The sequence below is a fragment of the Tachysurus fulvidraco genome, chromosome 2 (genome assembly GCF_022655615.1).
Source record: "Tachysurus fulvidraco isolate hzauxx_2018 chromosome 2, HZAU_PFXX_2.0, whole genome shotgun sequence".
NCBI lineage: Eukaryota > Metazoa > Chordata > Actinopteri > Siluriformes > Bagridae > Tachysurus > Tachysurus fulvidraco.
In genome coordinates, this window is record NC_062519.1 from 18,046,907 (window position 1) to 18,064,539 (window position 17,633).

The 17,633-nt window shown below is 41.2% G+C and overlaps 1 protein-coding gene across 10 annotated transcripts; it reads left to right on the forward strand.

Annotated features, from left to right (window-relative positions):
* The first annotated feature begins 739 nt into the window (after nt 1–739).
* LOC113637044 (inter-alpha-trypsin inhibitor heavy chain H3-like) lies at nt 740–14,108 on the forward strand. 10 transcript variants are annotated; one of them, XM_027137451.2, is made up of 22 exons: nt 740–897; nt 1,369–1,532; nt 4,616–4,720; nt 4,889–5,051; nt 5,942–6,058; nt 6,404–6,532; nt 6,686–6,802; nt 7,241–7,409; nt 7,712–7,822; nt 7,955–8,136; nt 8,231–8,410; nt 8,590–8,717; nt 9,756–9,997; nt 10,714–10,794; nt 10,927–10,950; nt 11,595–11,645; nt 12,383–12,433; nt 12,542–12,640; nt 12,838–13,006; nt 13,280–13,428; nt 13,721–13,796; nt 13,878–14,108. In XM_027137451.2, the coding sequence occupies exons 1-22, from the start codon at nt 823–825 to the stop codon at nt 13,990–13,992; spliced, it is 2,697 nt and encodes an 898-aa protein (XP_026993252.1). In that variant the 5' UTR covers nt 740–822; the 3' UTR covers nt 13,993–14,108. The 10 variants fall into 10 exon arrangements, with proteins under 10 accessions (XP_026993252.1, XP_047661951.1, XP_047661950.1 ...); XM_047805995.1 differs by having other exon boundaries at nt 12,386–12,433; XM_047805994.1 differs by having other exon boundaries at nt 11,598–11,645.
* The last annotated feature ends 3,525 nt before the right edge of the window (nt 14,109–17,633 follow it).

Below are 17,633 nucleotides of genomic sequence, written 5' to 3' on the forward strand. Positions count from 1 at the left end.
CTGGGCACTGAGTCACATCATAATCATCTGAAGGTACATCTTAATGCAAGGTGTGTGTGTTTGTATGTGTGTGTGTGTGTTTGTGTGTATTTGTGTGTGTGTTTGTGTGTGTGTGTGTGTATGTATTTGTGTGTGTGTTTATGTGTGTTTGTTTTTGTGTGGTTTTGTGTGTGTGTGTGTGTATGTGTGTTTGTGTGTTTCTGTGTTTGTGTGTTTCTGTGTTTGTGTTTGTTTTGTTTGTGTGTGTGTGTGTGTGTGTGTGTGTGTTTGTGTGTATTTGTGTGTGTGTGTGTGTGTGTGTGTGTGTGTGTGTGTGTGTGTGTGTGTTTGTGTGTTTCTGTGTTTGTGTGTTTGTTTTGTGTGTGTGTGTGTGTGTTTGTGTGTGTATTTGTGTGTGTGTTTGTGTGTGTGTGTATTTGTGTGTGTGTTTATGTGTGTGTGTTTGTGTGTGTGTTTATGTGTGTGTGTTTCTGTGTTTGTGTGTTTGTTTTGTGTGTGTGTGTGTGTGTGTGTGTGTTTACTGTACATTTACTACAAGTTTGTTATGATGTTTTCTGCAATCTGTTAAAATGAATTATCATGTTGTCAAAAAAAAGTCAATAAAGAAGCAAAAGTATGAAAAGTTATGAAATGAAAGTGTTTTTCATCTTTGGGAATCAGAAGAGCAGCACAGATTTGATTAATCGTGTGTTAAGTAAACAGTATTGTGGCTTTTTGCCCCTAGGGCACAAGGACAAATAGTGTGGAGCCACCAGCAGAAGGAGTAACCAGATGGTTTAAATGTGTGTGTAATTGTGAGAGTAGACAGCTGTGTGGGCCGTCATGGCACGAGCCACAATCATATTAACTTTCATTGGATCTTTACTTCTTTGTGTCACCTCAGTGCCAGTTAAGAAGGTAAGAACTGAGCCCAAGGTCCGTGGGTCACCTGCTTGTTTCTTAAATGACTTTCACACTGCAGATCTTTAAGCTACAGTAACTCCTGTAAATAACGTCGAATAACAATAAAAGCTGTCATTTCCACTATCATATTAATTCTCAAATGACCTTTCATTAAAGCCATAAAGTGTTTTTGTCTGAATAAGTGAAGGTTTTGTGATTAAATCTGTTATAATGCTTGTGTAAACACGTGTATAAAACAAATAGTTGTGCAAAAGTTGGGTGAAGGTCCACTGTATGTTTAGGAGAGGTTCCTGGAACGGAGTGTGTATGACAGCCAAAAAAAGCAACACAGTACTCGTGTGACTACAAAAAAGTGGACTGAACATAAACGATTGTTAGAATTTGATAATAATCTAGAAGTCATTTTCATTAAAAAAAAAAGCTGAAAAAAAAAGTCTCAATCTTGTTGTTTTCCCCTAAACACAGTCACGGGATGTTGACATCTACAGCTTCCACATCAATTCTACGGTAAACAGCCGCTACGCCGTCACGACCATCACAAGCCGTGTGGCGAACCGCCTCAATGAGTCCAAAGAGGTTCATTTCCAGGTGAAGATACCAAAAAATGCTTTCATCACCAAATTCAGGATGTAAGTCGACACTTAAACGTAATCAGACATGAAGGTGTGATTTCCACAAGTGGCGTGAGGTGAACATCATAAAGCGCTACAGAATGATTATCTAGAAAGAACAGGAAGCGGTATAAAATGTTTGGTTCAGAGTGCACAAGCATCAAACGGAGTCAGGTCCGACTAGGGCTGGGTCGATAAATCGATTTTATCGATTAACTCGAATGTGAGAAAATCGGTTTTCTCTTTAACATCCGCTGACACTCCCCTCTGGGCTTCCATAGTTCCGAATGGGCTCAGCCCTCCACCTGCGCGTTTGCCATAGAGATACACAAACAACATGGCAGCAAGCAGGGAAGAGTCATATGGAATTGGTTCGGTTTTGGTACAGTAGCAGTACGACTTTGTGTGTTTACTAAACACACGATGAATCAAAGTGTGAATAGGTACAGTAGCAGTACGACTAATTTACTGCAGGACCTTAAACAGAGGCATGCTGTCGAGTGGGAGAAAGATCTGTAGTCATGGTAGCAGTGGTGATCTTACTAGGATTTCGATGACTTCGGTTTGTAAAGTTTCCAGGCTGTTGTCTGTGATTTGTCCAGCCACCACGATCTCTGAGCAGTTATAATACCCTGCGTAACCCAGCGAAATGAAAAAGACCGCGACAGCACAAACTCACCGGCAAAAAAAACAACCTACTGTCTTAGAAACATTTACAACTCTTTACACCTCTTTTTTATCGTAGTAATGTAGAGAGGCAGCTACAACCCAATTTTCCTCAATGTCAGCTTTCCTCCGTGTTGGACAAAATACATAAGTCTCTATGTGTCAACACCAAAGAGACCGATTCCAAGGGACCGTCTGCAAAGTGCAAAACCCAAAAAGCGAATACTAAAAAAAAAACAGTCAATAACTTCACTGCAACACACTGTACTGTTGTGTTGTAGTATAACTATCAGGACATCAGTGATGTGTGAGCTGAATCTGGGGACAGCACAGTGTGTGAGCTGGGGACAGTACAGTGTATTACAGTGGTGTGTGAGCTGGGGACAGCACAGTGTATTACAGTGGTGTGTGAGCTGAATCTGGGGACAGTACAGTGTATTACAGTGGTGTGTGAGCTGGGGACAGCACAGTGTATTACAGTGGTGTGTGAGCTGAATCTGGGGACAGTACAGTGTATTACAGTGGTGTGTGAGCTGGGGACAGCACAGTGTATTACAGTGGTGTGTGAGCTGAATCTGGGGACAGTACAGTGTATTACAGTGGTGTGTGAGCTGGGGACAGTACAGTGTATTACAGTGGTGTGTGAGCTGGTGACAGTACAGTGTATTACAGTGGTGTGTGAGCTGGGGACAGTATAGTGTATTACAGTGTGTGTGAGCTGGGGACAGCACAGTGTATTACAGTGGTGTGTGAGCTAGTGACAGTACAGTGTATTACAGTGGTGTGTGAGCTGGGGACAGTACAGTGTATTACAGTGATGTGTTAGCTGGTGAAAGTACAGTGTATTACAGTGATGTGTGAACTGGTGACAGTAGTGTATTACAGTGGTGTGTGAGCTGGTGACAGTACAGTGTATTACAGTGGTGTGTGAGCTGGGGACAGCACAGTGTATTACAGTGGTGTGTGAGCTGAATCTGGGGACAGCACAGTGTATTACAGTGGTGCATGAGCTGGGGACAGTACAGTGTGTGAGCTGGGGACAGTACAGTGTATTACAGTGGTGTGTGAGCTGGGGACAGCACAGTGTATTACAGTGGTGTGTGAGCTGGTGACAGTACAGTGTATTACAGTGGTGTGTGAGCTGGGGACAGTACAGTGTATTACAGTGGTGTGTGAGCTGGTGACAGTACAGTGTATTACAGTGGTGTGTGAGCTGGGGACAGTACAGTGTATTACAGTGGTGTGTGAGCTGGGGACAGTACAGTGTATTACAGTGGTGTGTGAGCTGGTGACAGTACAGTGTATTACAGTGGTGTGTGAGCTGGGGACAGTACGGTGTATTACAGTGGTGTGTGAGCTGGGGACAGCACAGTGTATTACAGTGGTGTGTGAGCTGGTGACAGTACAGTGTATTACAGTGGTGTGTGAGCTGGTGACAGTACAGTGTATTACAGTGAAAAGGGTTCGGGTTTTGCACTTTGCAGACAGTCCCTTGGAATGTGTCTCAGGTGTATAATATATAAATATACAGGAAAAATCGACTTAAATCGTAAATCGTTTTTTTTTTTTGTGTAAAATCAATTCGGAGATTTTCATTTTAGGCCATATCGCCCAGCCCTAGGTCCAACAGGTAAAGCCGAAATCACACACACTGAAATCCGCTGGCAGATGAAGCCAGAAGAACTAAATAAAATGAATAATTGGAGGAAAAAAACCTTCTATAAAATATCTGAGAAATGTCTCAGAAAACGTTAAAATGAAACACACACTGGATATTCAGGCAGACGAGTACAACATGCACTCCAAAGGAACGAAGAAAACATTATCCGGATGTTCTGATCCGCTATGGTGCACGGCACCAACACGTAAGAGCAACATGTAAAGAGCAGTTCAGATATAACGCTGATTTCACTGAACACCGGCTGGAGATCAACACCACAGTGATAACAGAAAGCAGGTTAACTAAACTCAAAATATCAGGGAGTTTGACTTGTGTTCCTGCTCACGGTGTGAGGAGCAGTAAACAAACTCAAGACACACGGCTCCTCAGCACATAGAATCCTTAATTGTGCTTAAAGTTTCTTGTATGCAATAAAGTGACGTGACATACGGCTAAGTACGGTGACTCATACTCAGAATTCGTTCTCTGCATTTGACGCATCCAAAGTGCACACACACAGCAGTAAATGCACACACACACAGCAGTGAACACAGACACACACCGTGAACACACACCCGGAGCAGTGGGCAGCCATTTATGCTGCGGCGCCCGGGGAGCCGTTGGGGGGGTTTGGTGCCTTGCTCAAGGGCACCTCAGTCGTGGTATTGCCGGCCCGAGACTCGAACCCACAACCTTAGGATTACGAGTCAGACTCTCTAACCATTAGGCCACGACTTGCCCAATAAATAAATGTGTCTAAACATCTCTTCACTAGGATCATCGAGGGAAAGACGTACGATGGAGTTGTAAAGCAAAAAGAAGCAGCGCAGCAGCAGTACAGTCAAGCCATATCACGAGGAGAAAGCGCTGGGATCGTCAGGTACCACAGACACAAGAATAATTCTTATAGAACGCTGAGATCGCATGGTTTAGATTTCACACTAAACGTTTAAATGTTAAATGTTTCTAACCATCCTAATGCATTAGCATAAATACTCAGTAGCAAACAATTAGCACAGGTAATGACGATCCTCGTTGTGGGCTTCAGCTCGGTAGGACGGACGCTGGAGGAGTTTAAAACCTCGGTGACGGTGGCGGCTCTCAGTAAGGTTACCTTTCATCTCACCTACGAAGAGCTGCTAAAGCGACGGCTTGGCAAATACAAGTTACAAATCAATGCCCAACCGATGCAGCCTGTGGCAGATTTCAAGGTGAAGTCCTAAGGGCCAGAGAACATCTACAACATGTTTCGGACTGAAATTACGATCACGTCGTACGGCAGTTTATATTTACTACATGTGACTGAAACTGAGATTTAAATTAAATATTACGTGGCCATATTTGTGTTGAATGCAATGATTAAAGGAGCGGTGCACGATGTTTGAAAGCCAATGTTGACATTTGAAATCACCAAAACAAACACGCCTCTAACCCAAATGGGTGTCACCCCTGTTTTTATAGCTCCGCCCCACACATACTGTACATACGCAACCCAGGCAACTATTATGGTGGAACCTGTTGGGGCGGCTGGCAGAGGGTATATTTTTATCAATAAATGAACACATTGAGTAATACTATGGTAATACAGATGTGTTTTGTAGTACTGTGTATTGTAGTGTGAAAGGTTTAGCTCCGTTTCATGCGGAAGACGACGTTCGACACCTAGAACCCGAGGCAGAGGTAACGGTAGGTATCCGCCATGTCTGTGTTTCAATCGCATTCGGCTAATGTCAGACATGCGCACTGAACACTCTCTCTGCCGCATATTGACAAGACACGCCCCTTTCTGCTCATTGGCTACACGTTTGTTTTGTTTGACGGCCTGACTCGGTTTTATGAAGCATTTTTCAAACATCGTGCACTTCACCTTTAATAGTTCAAAGCAGGTCACAGGTTCTCCTTGCAAAGAACAGGTCATTGTTTAAATGACTGAAACTAGGACTATAACAAACACATAAGATATTACACATTTTAATCCAATACGTTTTTTTAGATGATTAGATCGATCCTTTTTATAATCTTTTCCTCTGACTAAACATAAACATATGATAGAATAGCTACAATACGTTTGTATCAGATCGTACGATCGTGTCTCGTCTAGGTTGACGTCTATATCACTGAGCAGTCGGGGATTTCCTTCCTGGAGGTAAACAGAGGGCTGAAAACACAAGAGCTGTCAAGTGCTGTAATCAGTACTCTGTCTGCGTCTACCAAAGAGGTGACAAGTTAAATTTATGCTTTAATTAACATCTAATCTGTACTACAAAAATGAGCCGGTCCTTTAAAGCAGTGGTCTCTCATTCTTATCCGGAAAGGGCCGTTGCGGGCGCAGGTTTTCTTTCCAACCAAGCAGAAGCCACACCAATGTCTACTAAAAACCAAGAACAGCCGATTAAACAGGTGGAATCAGGTGTGGCTTCTGCTTGGTTGGAATGAAAACCTGCACCCACACCGGCCCTTTCCGGATAAGATTGTAGACCGCCGCTTTACAGCATAAAGACGGATTTTGTCACGCATGACTGAACGTCTGACGTATGAACCTGCACCATGTGTGTACCTGCAGGCTTGGGTGAACTTTTATCCCACTCGTGAGCAACAGACCAACTGTGAAGGCTGTGGAGAAAATGGACTAAATGGAGACCTGTTCATAGAGTATGATGTGAAGAGAAGTAATCAGAACGGAGAACTGCAGGTTTAAAACATAATCAGAATCTTAATCAGAACCTTAATAATAATAATAATAAATGATGATGCTTTCTTGTGACATCACATTGTGACTGTGATGTGAATATAAATGTAAAGCACTGTGTTTGTAACCTGTTCCTTTGTCTTTGTCCCTTTCTAGGCACTGAACAGCTATTTTGTCCACTACTTTGCACCTACAGATGTTCAGCAAATCCCCAAAAATGTGGTGTTTCTCATCGACCAAAGCGGCTCCATGCGAGGCAAGAAAATTCATCAGGTAGACGATAACGTTTTTAAGGAAATAAATTAAGTTATTAGTAATAATAATAATCGTTCACTACAAAATATATGTTTTTAACGTTTTATAATGCAGAATGATGCTGTCTTTGTCACACGTAAATGGTACAGCATGTAAATAGTCTCATTAGGTGCAGGTCAGAAACTCCCAGTGATTTAACGTAGTAAATAGGTTCAGAGGAGACGAAAGCTGAAACACTCACCATAAACCAAAGACAGGAGTGTGTTATGTGCGGTCTACTGATGTGACCTAAGCGAGTTCCTGCTCTAGCTGCCGTTTCAGTGAACACGTAGAGCGCTGAACAAATCCTAAAATAATCGGTTAGTGACGGAACGCTACAGCGTGCTGACTCGGTAGCTGCACACACACCGGCCAAAGGTCTTGGTCTGTTTTTTATTTCTACCTTTTTTGTGTCAGACTCGTCTGGCGATGCTGAAGATTTTGGGAGATCTGGCTGAAGACGACTACTTTGGCCTGATCACCTTTGACAGTACTGTACATGTCTGGAACCCTGAACTCCTCCAAGCTACGGAGGAAAATCTGGAGAAGGCAAAGTCCTTTGTGGGGGCAATTAAAGCTCAGGGAGGTAAAAAAGTGCACAAACAAACTCTTGGTTTCTCAGAAAGGTGAAGGTCGATTATTCAATTAACATTATCGGGAATAATTAAATCTTCAAGCTGCTAAAGGACTTCATCTCTGTTCATTCGTATTCATTTTACACACAAAATATGGTATGAGTGAAGTTAAATTAGTTTTGAGTAAAAAAAATGTTTGTTTTACGCTCAGGTTTGAAATACGACTGTAATTCTTTATTGTGCTCAAGTCATAAGAGACTCGATTAATTACTTACATTAAATTAATAATTTAATATTTTCACTTCCCCCTCAGGCACAAACATCAACCAAGTCGTACTAAATGGGGTGGAATTGATAAAAAGCCACCCACGACAGGGTTCTGCCTCGATCGTCATCCTGCTGACTGATGGAGACCCCACTTCAGGCACACACACACACACACACACACACACACACACAAAACACACGATTCTTCTGTTGAATTAAATCACTGTGCTGTATTTTAGTATTTAGACATTGTGCAGTCAGTCAGTTCTAACAGCTCTGTGTCCCACAGGTGAAACAAACACAGAAAGAATTCAGGCCAATGTTAAAAAGGCCATTGATGGTAAATTTCCACTTTACTGTCTGGGGTTTGGATTTGACGTGAAGTTTGACTTCTTGGAGAAAATGGCGCAGGAAAATGACGGAGTCTCACGCAGGATCTACGAGGACTCAGATGCTGACCTCCAGCTGCAGGTGGGATACACCATATTTGTTATTTTCAGGAAGATCCCATTACACACCAGTCACTCGGCAAAGATTCAAATCTATTTCACACCTTCATGCTCAGGGTTTCTATGAGGAAGTGGCCACGCCGCTCTTAACCGATGTCCAACTGAAATACCCCGGAGCTGCAAATCTCACCCAGACCAGCTTCAGGCAGTATTATAACGGCTCAGAGATCGTGGTGGCTGGACAAATCACAGACAACAGCCTGGAAACTTTACAAACCGAAGTCATCGCAATCTCAGTAAGATCATCACTGCTACCATGACTACAGATCTGCTCTTCAATTCCACTTCCCTCTCAATCTGTTTCTTATTTGTCATTTGGAAATCATAGCCCAATGCTGTAAGCCTTCCCCTACTTGTGCTCTGTTGAGCTGCACTGCAAATGAAAGTGTTTCCTGTTCTTTCCTGTGATTTTCAGAAAAACACAAATGTCACGTACCAGGACTCCACGTCGGCAAAAGACCTCATTGATGTTTTACCGCAACATGAAAACGTCATCCAGAGACTGTGGGCTCATCTTACAGTGAAACAGCTCCTGGAGAAAGAGTGAGAAAAGTCAAGAGTCAAGAAGCTTTTATTGTCATTACAAACATATATAACTGTTGCAGTACACAGTGAGATGAGACAACGTTTCTCCAGGATTGTGGTGCTACATAGAACAAAGACAGAGCTATAAGGACTTAGTATGTCTTAGCGACATAAAGTGCAACTGTGCAACCTGGTGCAAACAGTGCAGGACAAGACAGACAGGACAGTGCAGGACAAGACAAACAAGACAGACAGGACAATGCAGGACAAGACAAACAAGACAGTGCAGGACAAGACAAACAAGACAGACAGGACAGTGCAGGACAAGACAAACAAGACAGATATGACAGTGCAGAACAAGACAAACAAGACAGACAGGACAGTGCAGGACAAGACAAACAAGACAGACAGGACAGTGCAGGACAAGACAAACAAGACAGTGCTGGACAAGACAAACAAGACAGACAGGACAGTGCAGGACAAGACAAACAAGACAGACACGACAAGACAAACAAGACAGACAGGACAGTGCAGGACAAGACAAACAAGACAGTGCTGGACAAGACAAACAAGACAGACAGGACAGTGCAGGACAAGACAAACAAGACAGACACGACAAGACAAACAAGACAGACAGGACAGTGCAGGACAAGACAAACAAGACAGACAGGACAGTGCAGGACAAGACAAACAAGACAGACAAGACAGTGCAGGACAAAACATTACAAGACAATACACAAAAGACAAAAAACAGAAACAGTGCAGCGTAAATGCTGTATGTTCTACAATATTGTGTGCAGTAATACTAAGAACGCAGTAATACTAGAATGAACACTGTGTCATAGCAGCAGGTCCCTGATGTTATGTAAAGAGCAAACGACTGAAATGTAAGACAGTGTGGTCAAAGATATCGAATCCTGAGCGGCCGCTGCTTGCTACTGCCATCTATACCGCCGCGCTTCCATCTATAAACTACACACCGAGTGTTCACCCTGTCTACAGCTTTACATAAAGAAACAATATGGTGGATTTACCGAGTGCTTTTGTGTGTGTTAGAGTGGCCCTCACAGGACACGAGAAAGAAGCAGCCAAGAAAAAAGCTCTGGATCTTTCTCTGAAATATGAATTTGTGACTCCGCTCACCTCCATGGTGGTCACTAAGCCACAGGAAGAGGAGACACAAGTCGCCCACAAACCCAAGGAAGGTGCAGAGACACCCCCACGTCAGAAGAGCATCATAAATCTCCTAAAGAGCCAACACCACTCCAACATGGCACACTCTCCACAACTGCAAACAGGTTAGAAAAACTTTTAGCTTTTTTTAATAAATAGACATTTTTACACTAAAGCTAAACTTTCACGTGTATAAATTTCACTGCATTAGAAAACATCTCAAACCAAAGAAGTACCACAGACACTTCAGTACCACAGCTAAACACAACAGATACTGAATAAATAGATCCATAAAGGGATTAAAGCCTGGAGTTACTCTGCTGGGGCTCTGCTGCATGAAACCGAAGACTATTTTACTATCTATGAAGCTATTGTCTCGCTGTAATTATTGCTTTGTGGAATTTTGCTTGAAACTAAACGCCATTTGGTTGCGACAGGTTTCAAATTCATACGTTATGTAAATGGAGGATAAACTTTCCTCACTTCACACAACAATGTTCTCAGACGGCTTTATGCACGTCCTACTTTAGCTCAATAGATAAAACCAGTTCTAAAAGGTGTTGAGTTACTAAATCGCATCAAGGTGAAAACAATTTTTTTTACAATGCGCTGGACAGATTTGTTTTTCTACAACACACACACACACACACACACACACACACACACACACACACACACACACACACACACACACACACACACACACACTATTCGTCCATGTTGATGGTGGGCCGAATTCCTGTACAAAGAAACCATCAGCTGTACTTGATGTGTATAATATTCACAATACAAAAACGAAACATTATATTGTTGTTTGTTTTCTGTTTTCTGTATTTAAAAGATAGAAGCAGTATAATGTCCATTCACGATTTTACACGTTTGATTAGAACCGACAAACTTCTGAGTTCGGTAAAGAAACCAGGTATGACATTTTACACGTACACTTACAGTTATATATATACACATATACTATTTAATTTGAACATTTCTTACGACTTCACACCGAATCAGTATAGACTTATTGCTCATTAAATATTTCTCACTTGTTATAAAGCTCAAGGATACGATTCATCTGCAGGTACGGTGATTGTTTTCTCTTCCTATCTGTCTGACAAACTGAGGTTATGTGATATGTTAATCTCCTTCATCCACTTGTTACGCATCGTTTATCATTAAATACAATTTTGAGAGAGTCTCGCTATTAAAGCACCGACAAAACTACTGTATATACAGCGGGTCGTTGGTCAATGCAACTCCCAATGTAACTGTATGATTTTATTCACTTAATCATTTACATTTGGATTAAACCCAAGTTCATTTAAGTGACCAGTCAACAAGCAAATACATAAAAATTCGTCAGATACACAGCTGTTAAAATAAAATAAATAAATCATAAAAATAAACAATAAAAATGAATAATAAATAATAATAAAATAATAATAATAATAATAAATAATATAAAATTCATAATAATAATAATAATAATAATAATAATAATAATAATAATAATAATAATAATAATAATAATAATAATAATAATATAAAAACTGCATGACTAGGAGTGACAAAAAAAATCTCAAAAGTTAAGACGTCCAGTTCCTCAAGGTATATAAAGAGTGTAAACACTCATCTGTTTACATGAAATCAATTGAACTCTATGTCTTACATTTTGTTGTCATTTATACCTCAATAACACCTCTTTCCTTCAAAAATACAAAATAGAAGACTCTGACCCTCGAGCAAGAGGACTCACACTTCAGTCACGTATGTCAGGTACGTATGTGGTTTCAGAGTCACGGCCATTCAGACATCTACATCTAGAACGTTTCCTACTCAGTGTGCAGCACATCGTCGCTCTTCTCTAATCTCGTTCTCACACAGCGAGTGGTCTAGGATTCAGTATCAGCCCCATGAGAGACGATGGCATCGTCGTCTCAAAACGAACACAAAAACCTGTAGTATAATCACTATGTGAATATGGAGGATGTCGTCTTAAAACTAATGACTGACCACAGCTAACTACTGTATATACAGCGGGTCGCTGGTCAATGCAACTCACAATGTAGCTGTATGATTTTATTCATTTAATCATTTACATTTGGATTAAACCCAAGTTCATTTAAGTGACAGGCAACAAGCAAATACATAAAAATTCATCAGATACACAGCTGTTAAAATAAAATAAGTAAATCATTAAAATAAACAATAAATAAAAATAAATAATATAAATAATATAAATAATAATAAATAAATAATATAAAAATAAATAATAATAATAATAATAATAATAATAATAATAATAATAATAATAATAATAATAATAATAATATAAAAACTGCATGACTAGGAGTGACAAAAAAAATCTCAAAAGTTAAGACGTCCAGTTCCTCAATGTATATAAAGAGTATAAACACTCATCTGTTTACATGAAATCAATTGAACTCTATGTCTTACATTTTGTTGTCATTTATACCTCAATAACACCTCTTTCCTTCAAAAATACAAAATAGAAGACTCTCACCCTCGAGCAAGAGGACTCACACTTCAGTCACGTATGTCAGGTACGTATGTGGTTTCGGAGTCACGGCCATTCAGACATCTACATCTAGAACGTTTCCTACTCAGTGTGCAGCACATCGTCGCTCTTCTCTAATCTTGTTCTCTCACAGCGAGTGGTCTGAGGTTCCTGATCTCTGCGCAGCCAAAACCGATCTGTTACGACGCACCTGTAGGTCATAACCTCAGGCTCCTTTCTGACACCTCGTCAGGTAAAGACTGACATCATTGTGAATCCTAATTGAACTGTTTATTGTCGATCCTAGTCGTACGTGATAGTTTGAATTGTCCAGATGATACAGAAGGCTCACAAACCTGTGAACAATTACTGTGAACGAACAGTAAACTCTTATTAAACCTGCTAACTGCTTCGCTCTCTCTCTCTCTCTCTCTCTCTCTCTCTCTCCAGATTTCTCTATGAACGGTCAACTCTCAGAGAAAGGTTTCCAGCTGATCGTTATACGTTACAAAACGGCGAAGCTTCTCGTGAGCCCTACCGAAAGTGTCTATTCTGATGGAGAGACCTCTGTGAAGCTTCAATGGGGGCAACCGGCAGCTGACAGACTCGAGTCAGACAGGTAAAGATTCTTCTGCGGTGTTAAAAGCCAAAGGTGTTTAGATTAGAGAGAGTTGTAGCTGTGGGGAAAACATGTAATGTACAGTATACATATATATATATATATATATATATATATATATATATATATATATATATATATATACATACATACTGTATGTAGGGTGCCAAAAGTTTGGAGTTGATTATGTCACAGGGACCTTAGTGTGAACTGGCCGTGCACGTCGCATGGGACAAAAAACAGTACATGAACAGAGTGAATTTGCCTCCACAGCGTGTCAATATTTCTGAGGGACGACGAATTAGACGTCACCATGGGATCCGTGCGTGTGGTTTTTCTCCTCCACAAGAAAGACGAGGAGCTTCTTCTGTGGCCTTCTGTCCGTCAACAACCGAGAAACGATACGACACGGGGCATTCTGGGTAAGAACATCTACATGTACAGCATTTGGCAGACGCCCTTATATCCAGAGCGACTTACATTATTTCATATTTATGCAACTGAGCAATTGAGGATTAAGGGCCTTGCTCAAGGGCCCAACAGTGGCATCTTAACAGACCTGGGATCGAACTCACAACCTATTGTAGAAGGAAAGAGAACAGTACAAATAGTGCAGATTTGTTGTTGAACAAAACAGCGTCACTAGACCGTGAATGACATCAGACCTCCTCCTCCTGTACTAATTGCATTAATCATTTATCTGTAATATTCAAGGAAAAACTGAACTTCAGTATATGGAGTTACCAGGATCCAAGATTAATATCAAGGATGAGGAGGTGTTGGCACACTTGTAAGTACATGCAATGCTTCATTTAAACTACACTCTTATTGCTGTTCTGAAGCTAAACTTCATTAACGTGTCTCGTTACAGGAGCTCGGCTACGGACTACAGAATTCCTGCTGCCCCTAGAGTGCAATGTTGGCTTGTACCATTCCGGTCTGCTCTGCAGGGGAAGCTGTCTGACTTCACTGTCTCACAGCTGTAGAACCCCATGGTAGACATAATGATACACTGATTTCTGTCTACTGTATGTAAACGAGGCACTACAGAAATCAGACCTTTAAAGATGGCGTGTGGTAATAAATATAAAGTCATAACTCATCTGGAGCTGGTGGTATAAAACTCTCTCACTCTCTCTCTCACTCCTTTTCTACCGCTTATCCGAACTTCTCGGGTCATGGGGAGCCTGTGCCTATCTCACGCGTCATCGGGCATCGAGGCAGGATACACCCTGGACGGAGTGCCAACCCATCACAGGGCACACACACACTCTCATTCTCTCACACACTCACACACTACGGACAATTTTCCAGAGATGCCAATCAACCTACCATGCATGTCTTTGGACCGGGGCAGGAAACCGGAGTACCCGGAGGAAACCCCCGAGGCACGGGGAGAACATGCAAACTCCACATACACAAGGCGGAGGCGGGAATCGAACCCCCAACCCTGAGGTGTTAGGCGAACGTGCTAACCACTAAGCCATCGTGCACCCCGTGGTATAAAACTATATATGGCAAATTATTTTATGGAATATGAGCTTGTGTTATGAGGAAGAGAGTTATGAGGTCTGCTCGGGAGAGCTAACCAGACGACGGGAACCGGCTGAATGTTTTGAAGACGAACCATAGGAAGGGTTTTTATGTTCTGTACATCTAAAAATAAGTGTCAATGAAACAGCACATAAACAGATTACAGTGTTGTTATAAGTTAAATTAAATCTAAACAATGGAAACCTATAAACTAGACACAGGCACATGGATGTAGTCAGACGGGTTATATCTACATTCTTGTGTTTGTGAAAAAGGAAAGTGGTGGTGTTGTTGGCTGGTGTACAGCATGCTGCCTTGCCTGTTATACAAGGTTGTGCAAATCCGGTCAAAGTTATTTGTTCTTTAGAAGAAAAACAAAGCACTAAATAACGCGACAACGATATCTTATTACTTATACCATGCACTGGGCAAATCAGACCATATCTTACTGCTAATACACAACTGCTCAGTCATTATTAATGCATGTAAATAGTTAACTACATCGTACGTTATTAGTGACGTATTTCGTGGCCGCATTGTTCGACTCATAATCAGATTTCCAAGCAACCAAACACAGTTCTGTGCAGCACACCGGATTACAGCACTGTGCTTCAGTCTCAGAAAGAGTTCCAAATAAAACCATATTTATCCAATAAACCCTTAAAAAGACCCTTTTCTAAGAGTGTAACAACAGCAATACTGTAAGTACCTAGTTCCTAGTTCAGAGACATTTTTAGCAGTAACTGAAGGTTTTAAACAGTAAGAACCTGGCAGATGGAGGCGTTAATATATTACTAACACAACTGGAACAAATCTATTAATATCAATAACATTCATTCATTCATCTTCTACCGCTTATCCGAACTTCTCGGGTCACGGGGAGCCTGTGCCTATCTCAGGCGTCATCGGGCATCGAGGCAGGATACACCCTGGACGGAGTGCCAACCCCTCACAGGGCACACACACACTCTCATTCACTCACACACTCACACACTACGGACAATCTTCCAGAGATGCCAATCAACCTACCATGCATGTCTTTGGACCGGGGGAGGAAACCGGAGTACCCGGAGGAAACCCCCGACAAAAACAGATAAAAAAAAACAGATAAAGTTAATTACTGGTTAAATGTGAAACCTAAACTTAGCCAAGCTGCACTGTTGGGCCCTTGAGCAAGGCCCTCAACCCTCCCTGCTCCAGGGGGCTGTATCATAGCTGCCCCTGCCCTCTGACCCCACCTCCTCAGATGGGGTACGTGAAGAAAAGAATTCCACTGTGCTGTAATGTATATGTGGCGATAATAAAGGCTTCTATGCCCCATTCTGTTCAACAGAGAAAACGCATTTACAATCCATATAGTTTACAGTAAACGTAGCCAGACGTTTCTTTTGTACCGTACGCTATTGTTGAATTAAATTTAATTTATGATAATATATCACTCTGGGTCAGCTAACCAGAGTGTAAAGATGCACTTCTAATCTAGCTGAGCCTTTATTAAATACAAGCACTGGCAAATGTTACAGGCGGCTCTGATAAGGCTGATAAGCTTAATTAAGGCCTGAAAGAGTGTGTGTGTGTGTGTGTGTGTGTGTGTGTGTGTGTGTGTGTGTGTGTGTGTGTGTGTGTGTGTGTGTGTGTGTGTGTGTGTGTGAAAATAATCTGATAACATTTATGCTTACAGTTAGTGCCTACGTCAAGTCACTTATCAGCACAGTAGATACACTACGGGTTCAACGGAGGCGAGGCACTTACTTGAATGTGAGGCAGCAGATGTTATCCTCTGGGTAAACATCCTCTGTTTCTAAACTATGCTAAAGCGGTCTACAAGTGCGACATCCTCACTATTTCATAAGCAGAACAGAAACAACCTCCACCAGAGATGTACAATAAACAGAATGTTATGTACCGCCTTACTTTATGTCACAAACCATAATGACTGTCCATAAATATACTGTATAATAGACCGAAGACTCTTTTATCTTATGATGACAAGATAAACAGTGGAAATTTAAGCTACTTTACAGAAAAGCCATTCCAGGATCGAGTATGATATCATACATAAAGATGTACAAAGAATCTTGTACCAAGATTTCATAATACAAAATTCACTAAGTTTCTTCACAAGCTTGTGTCTTTAAAAGCTCGATTAAAGGTGGGGTCTCCGTCGTTTGAGAAACACTTCAGAAAACTGCGTCGGGACGCCAAACAAAACAAAAACGAAACAAACGTGTAGCCGATGAGCAGAAAGGGGCATGTCTTGTCGATATGGGCAGAGAGAGCGTTCAGTGCGCATGTGTGACATTAGCAGAAAGCGGTTTTAACATCGACATGGAGGATAAAAACAAAGAAAGAAATAGAAGAAAGGCTTATGATAAGGCAAGAAGTAGGACGTGTTAATATAGGATCAGCTTTCCAGCGCTGGAGAGAACTGAAGGAGCAGGAAGTTGGCCACATATTCACATTTTGGAGTTTCCCGAGTTAATAACTCCTGAGCTAAACGCTGTTACTACACAAATAACACCTCTTTTCTATCGTAGTAATGTAGAGAGGCAGCTACAACCGCGTTTTGTGTAGTAACAGCGTTTAGCTCAGGAGTTATTGATTATACTGAAAATTGTCCTTATGGGAACTCGTACAGAAAGATTGCGTTATGTTTACAGTTTGTACTTTAGATGTTTAACTCAAGATACAATTAGAAAATGTTTTCTACAGTCGTGTATCATCTTAAAGTGATCTCCACATCCATAAGCCCAGGACACACGTTATGTTTGGCTTACAGTGTTGGTTTTGTACTTCTAACTCCACTGTGTTGAACTGTAAACATTATAGGCTAAAGATGTCAGTACTCAGTCACATCTAGCTGTAGAGTAAAGTGTACAATGATGATAGTGATCAGTTCTAATTCAGAATAAACACAAATATGTTCTCTGTCAATATCGTCTTTTTCATTCGACTAAGCAAACTGTGTTCTTAAGTCATCTGAGTGATATAGATTGTCTCTACCCTAGTTATTGTGAAATAAGACTACATGCGTACTTTTTTACACATTTCTCAGCAGTCCTCTTCAATATCTTTGGTATCTGTTTTTGTCTGG

What these genes read in the sequence shown, in the direction of transcription:
- LOC113637044 (XM_027137451.2), top strand. Translation starts at nt 823, where the DNA reads ATGGCACGAGCCACAATCATATTAACTTTCATTGGATCTTTACTTCTT. An exon ending in GAGTTCGGTAAAGAAACCAG is followed by an intron (nt 10,795 to 10,926) that starts GTATGACATTTT and finishes CTTGTTATAAAG; the next exon opens with CTCAAGGATACGATTCATCT. An exon ending in ACTTCAGTCACGTATGTCAG is followed by an intron (nt 11,646 to 12,382) that starts GTACGTATGTGG and finishes AATACAAAATAG; the next exon opens with AAGACTCTCACCCTCGAGCA.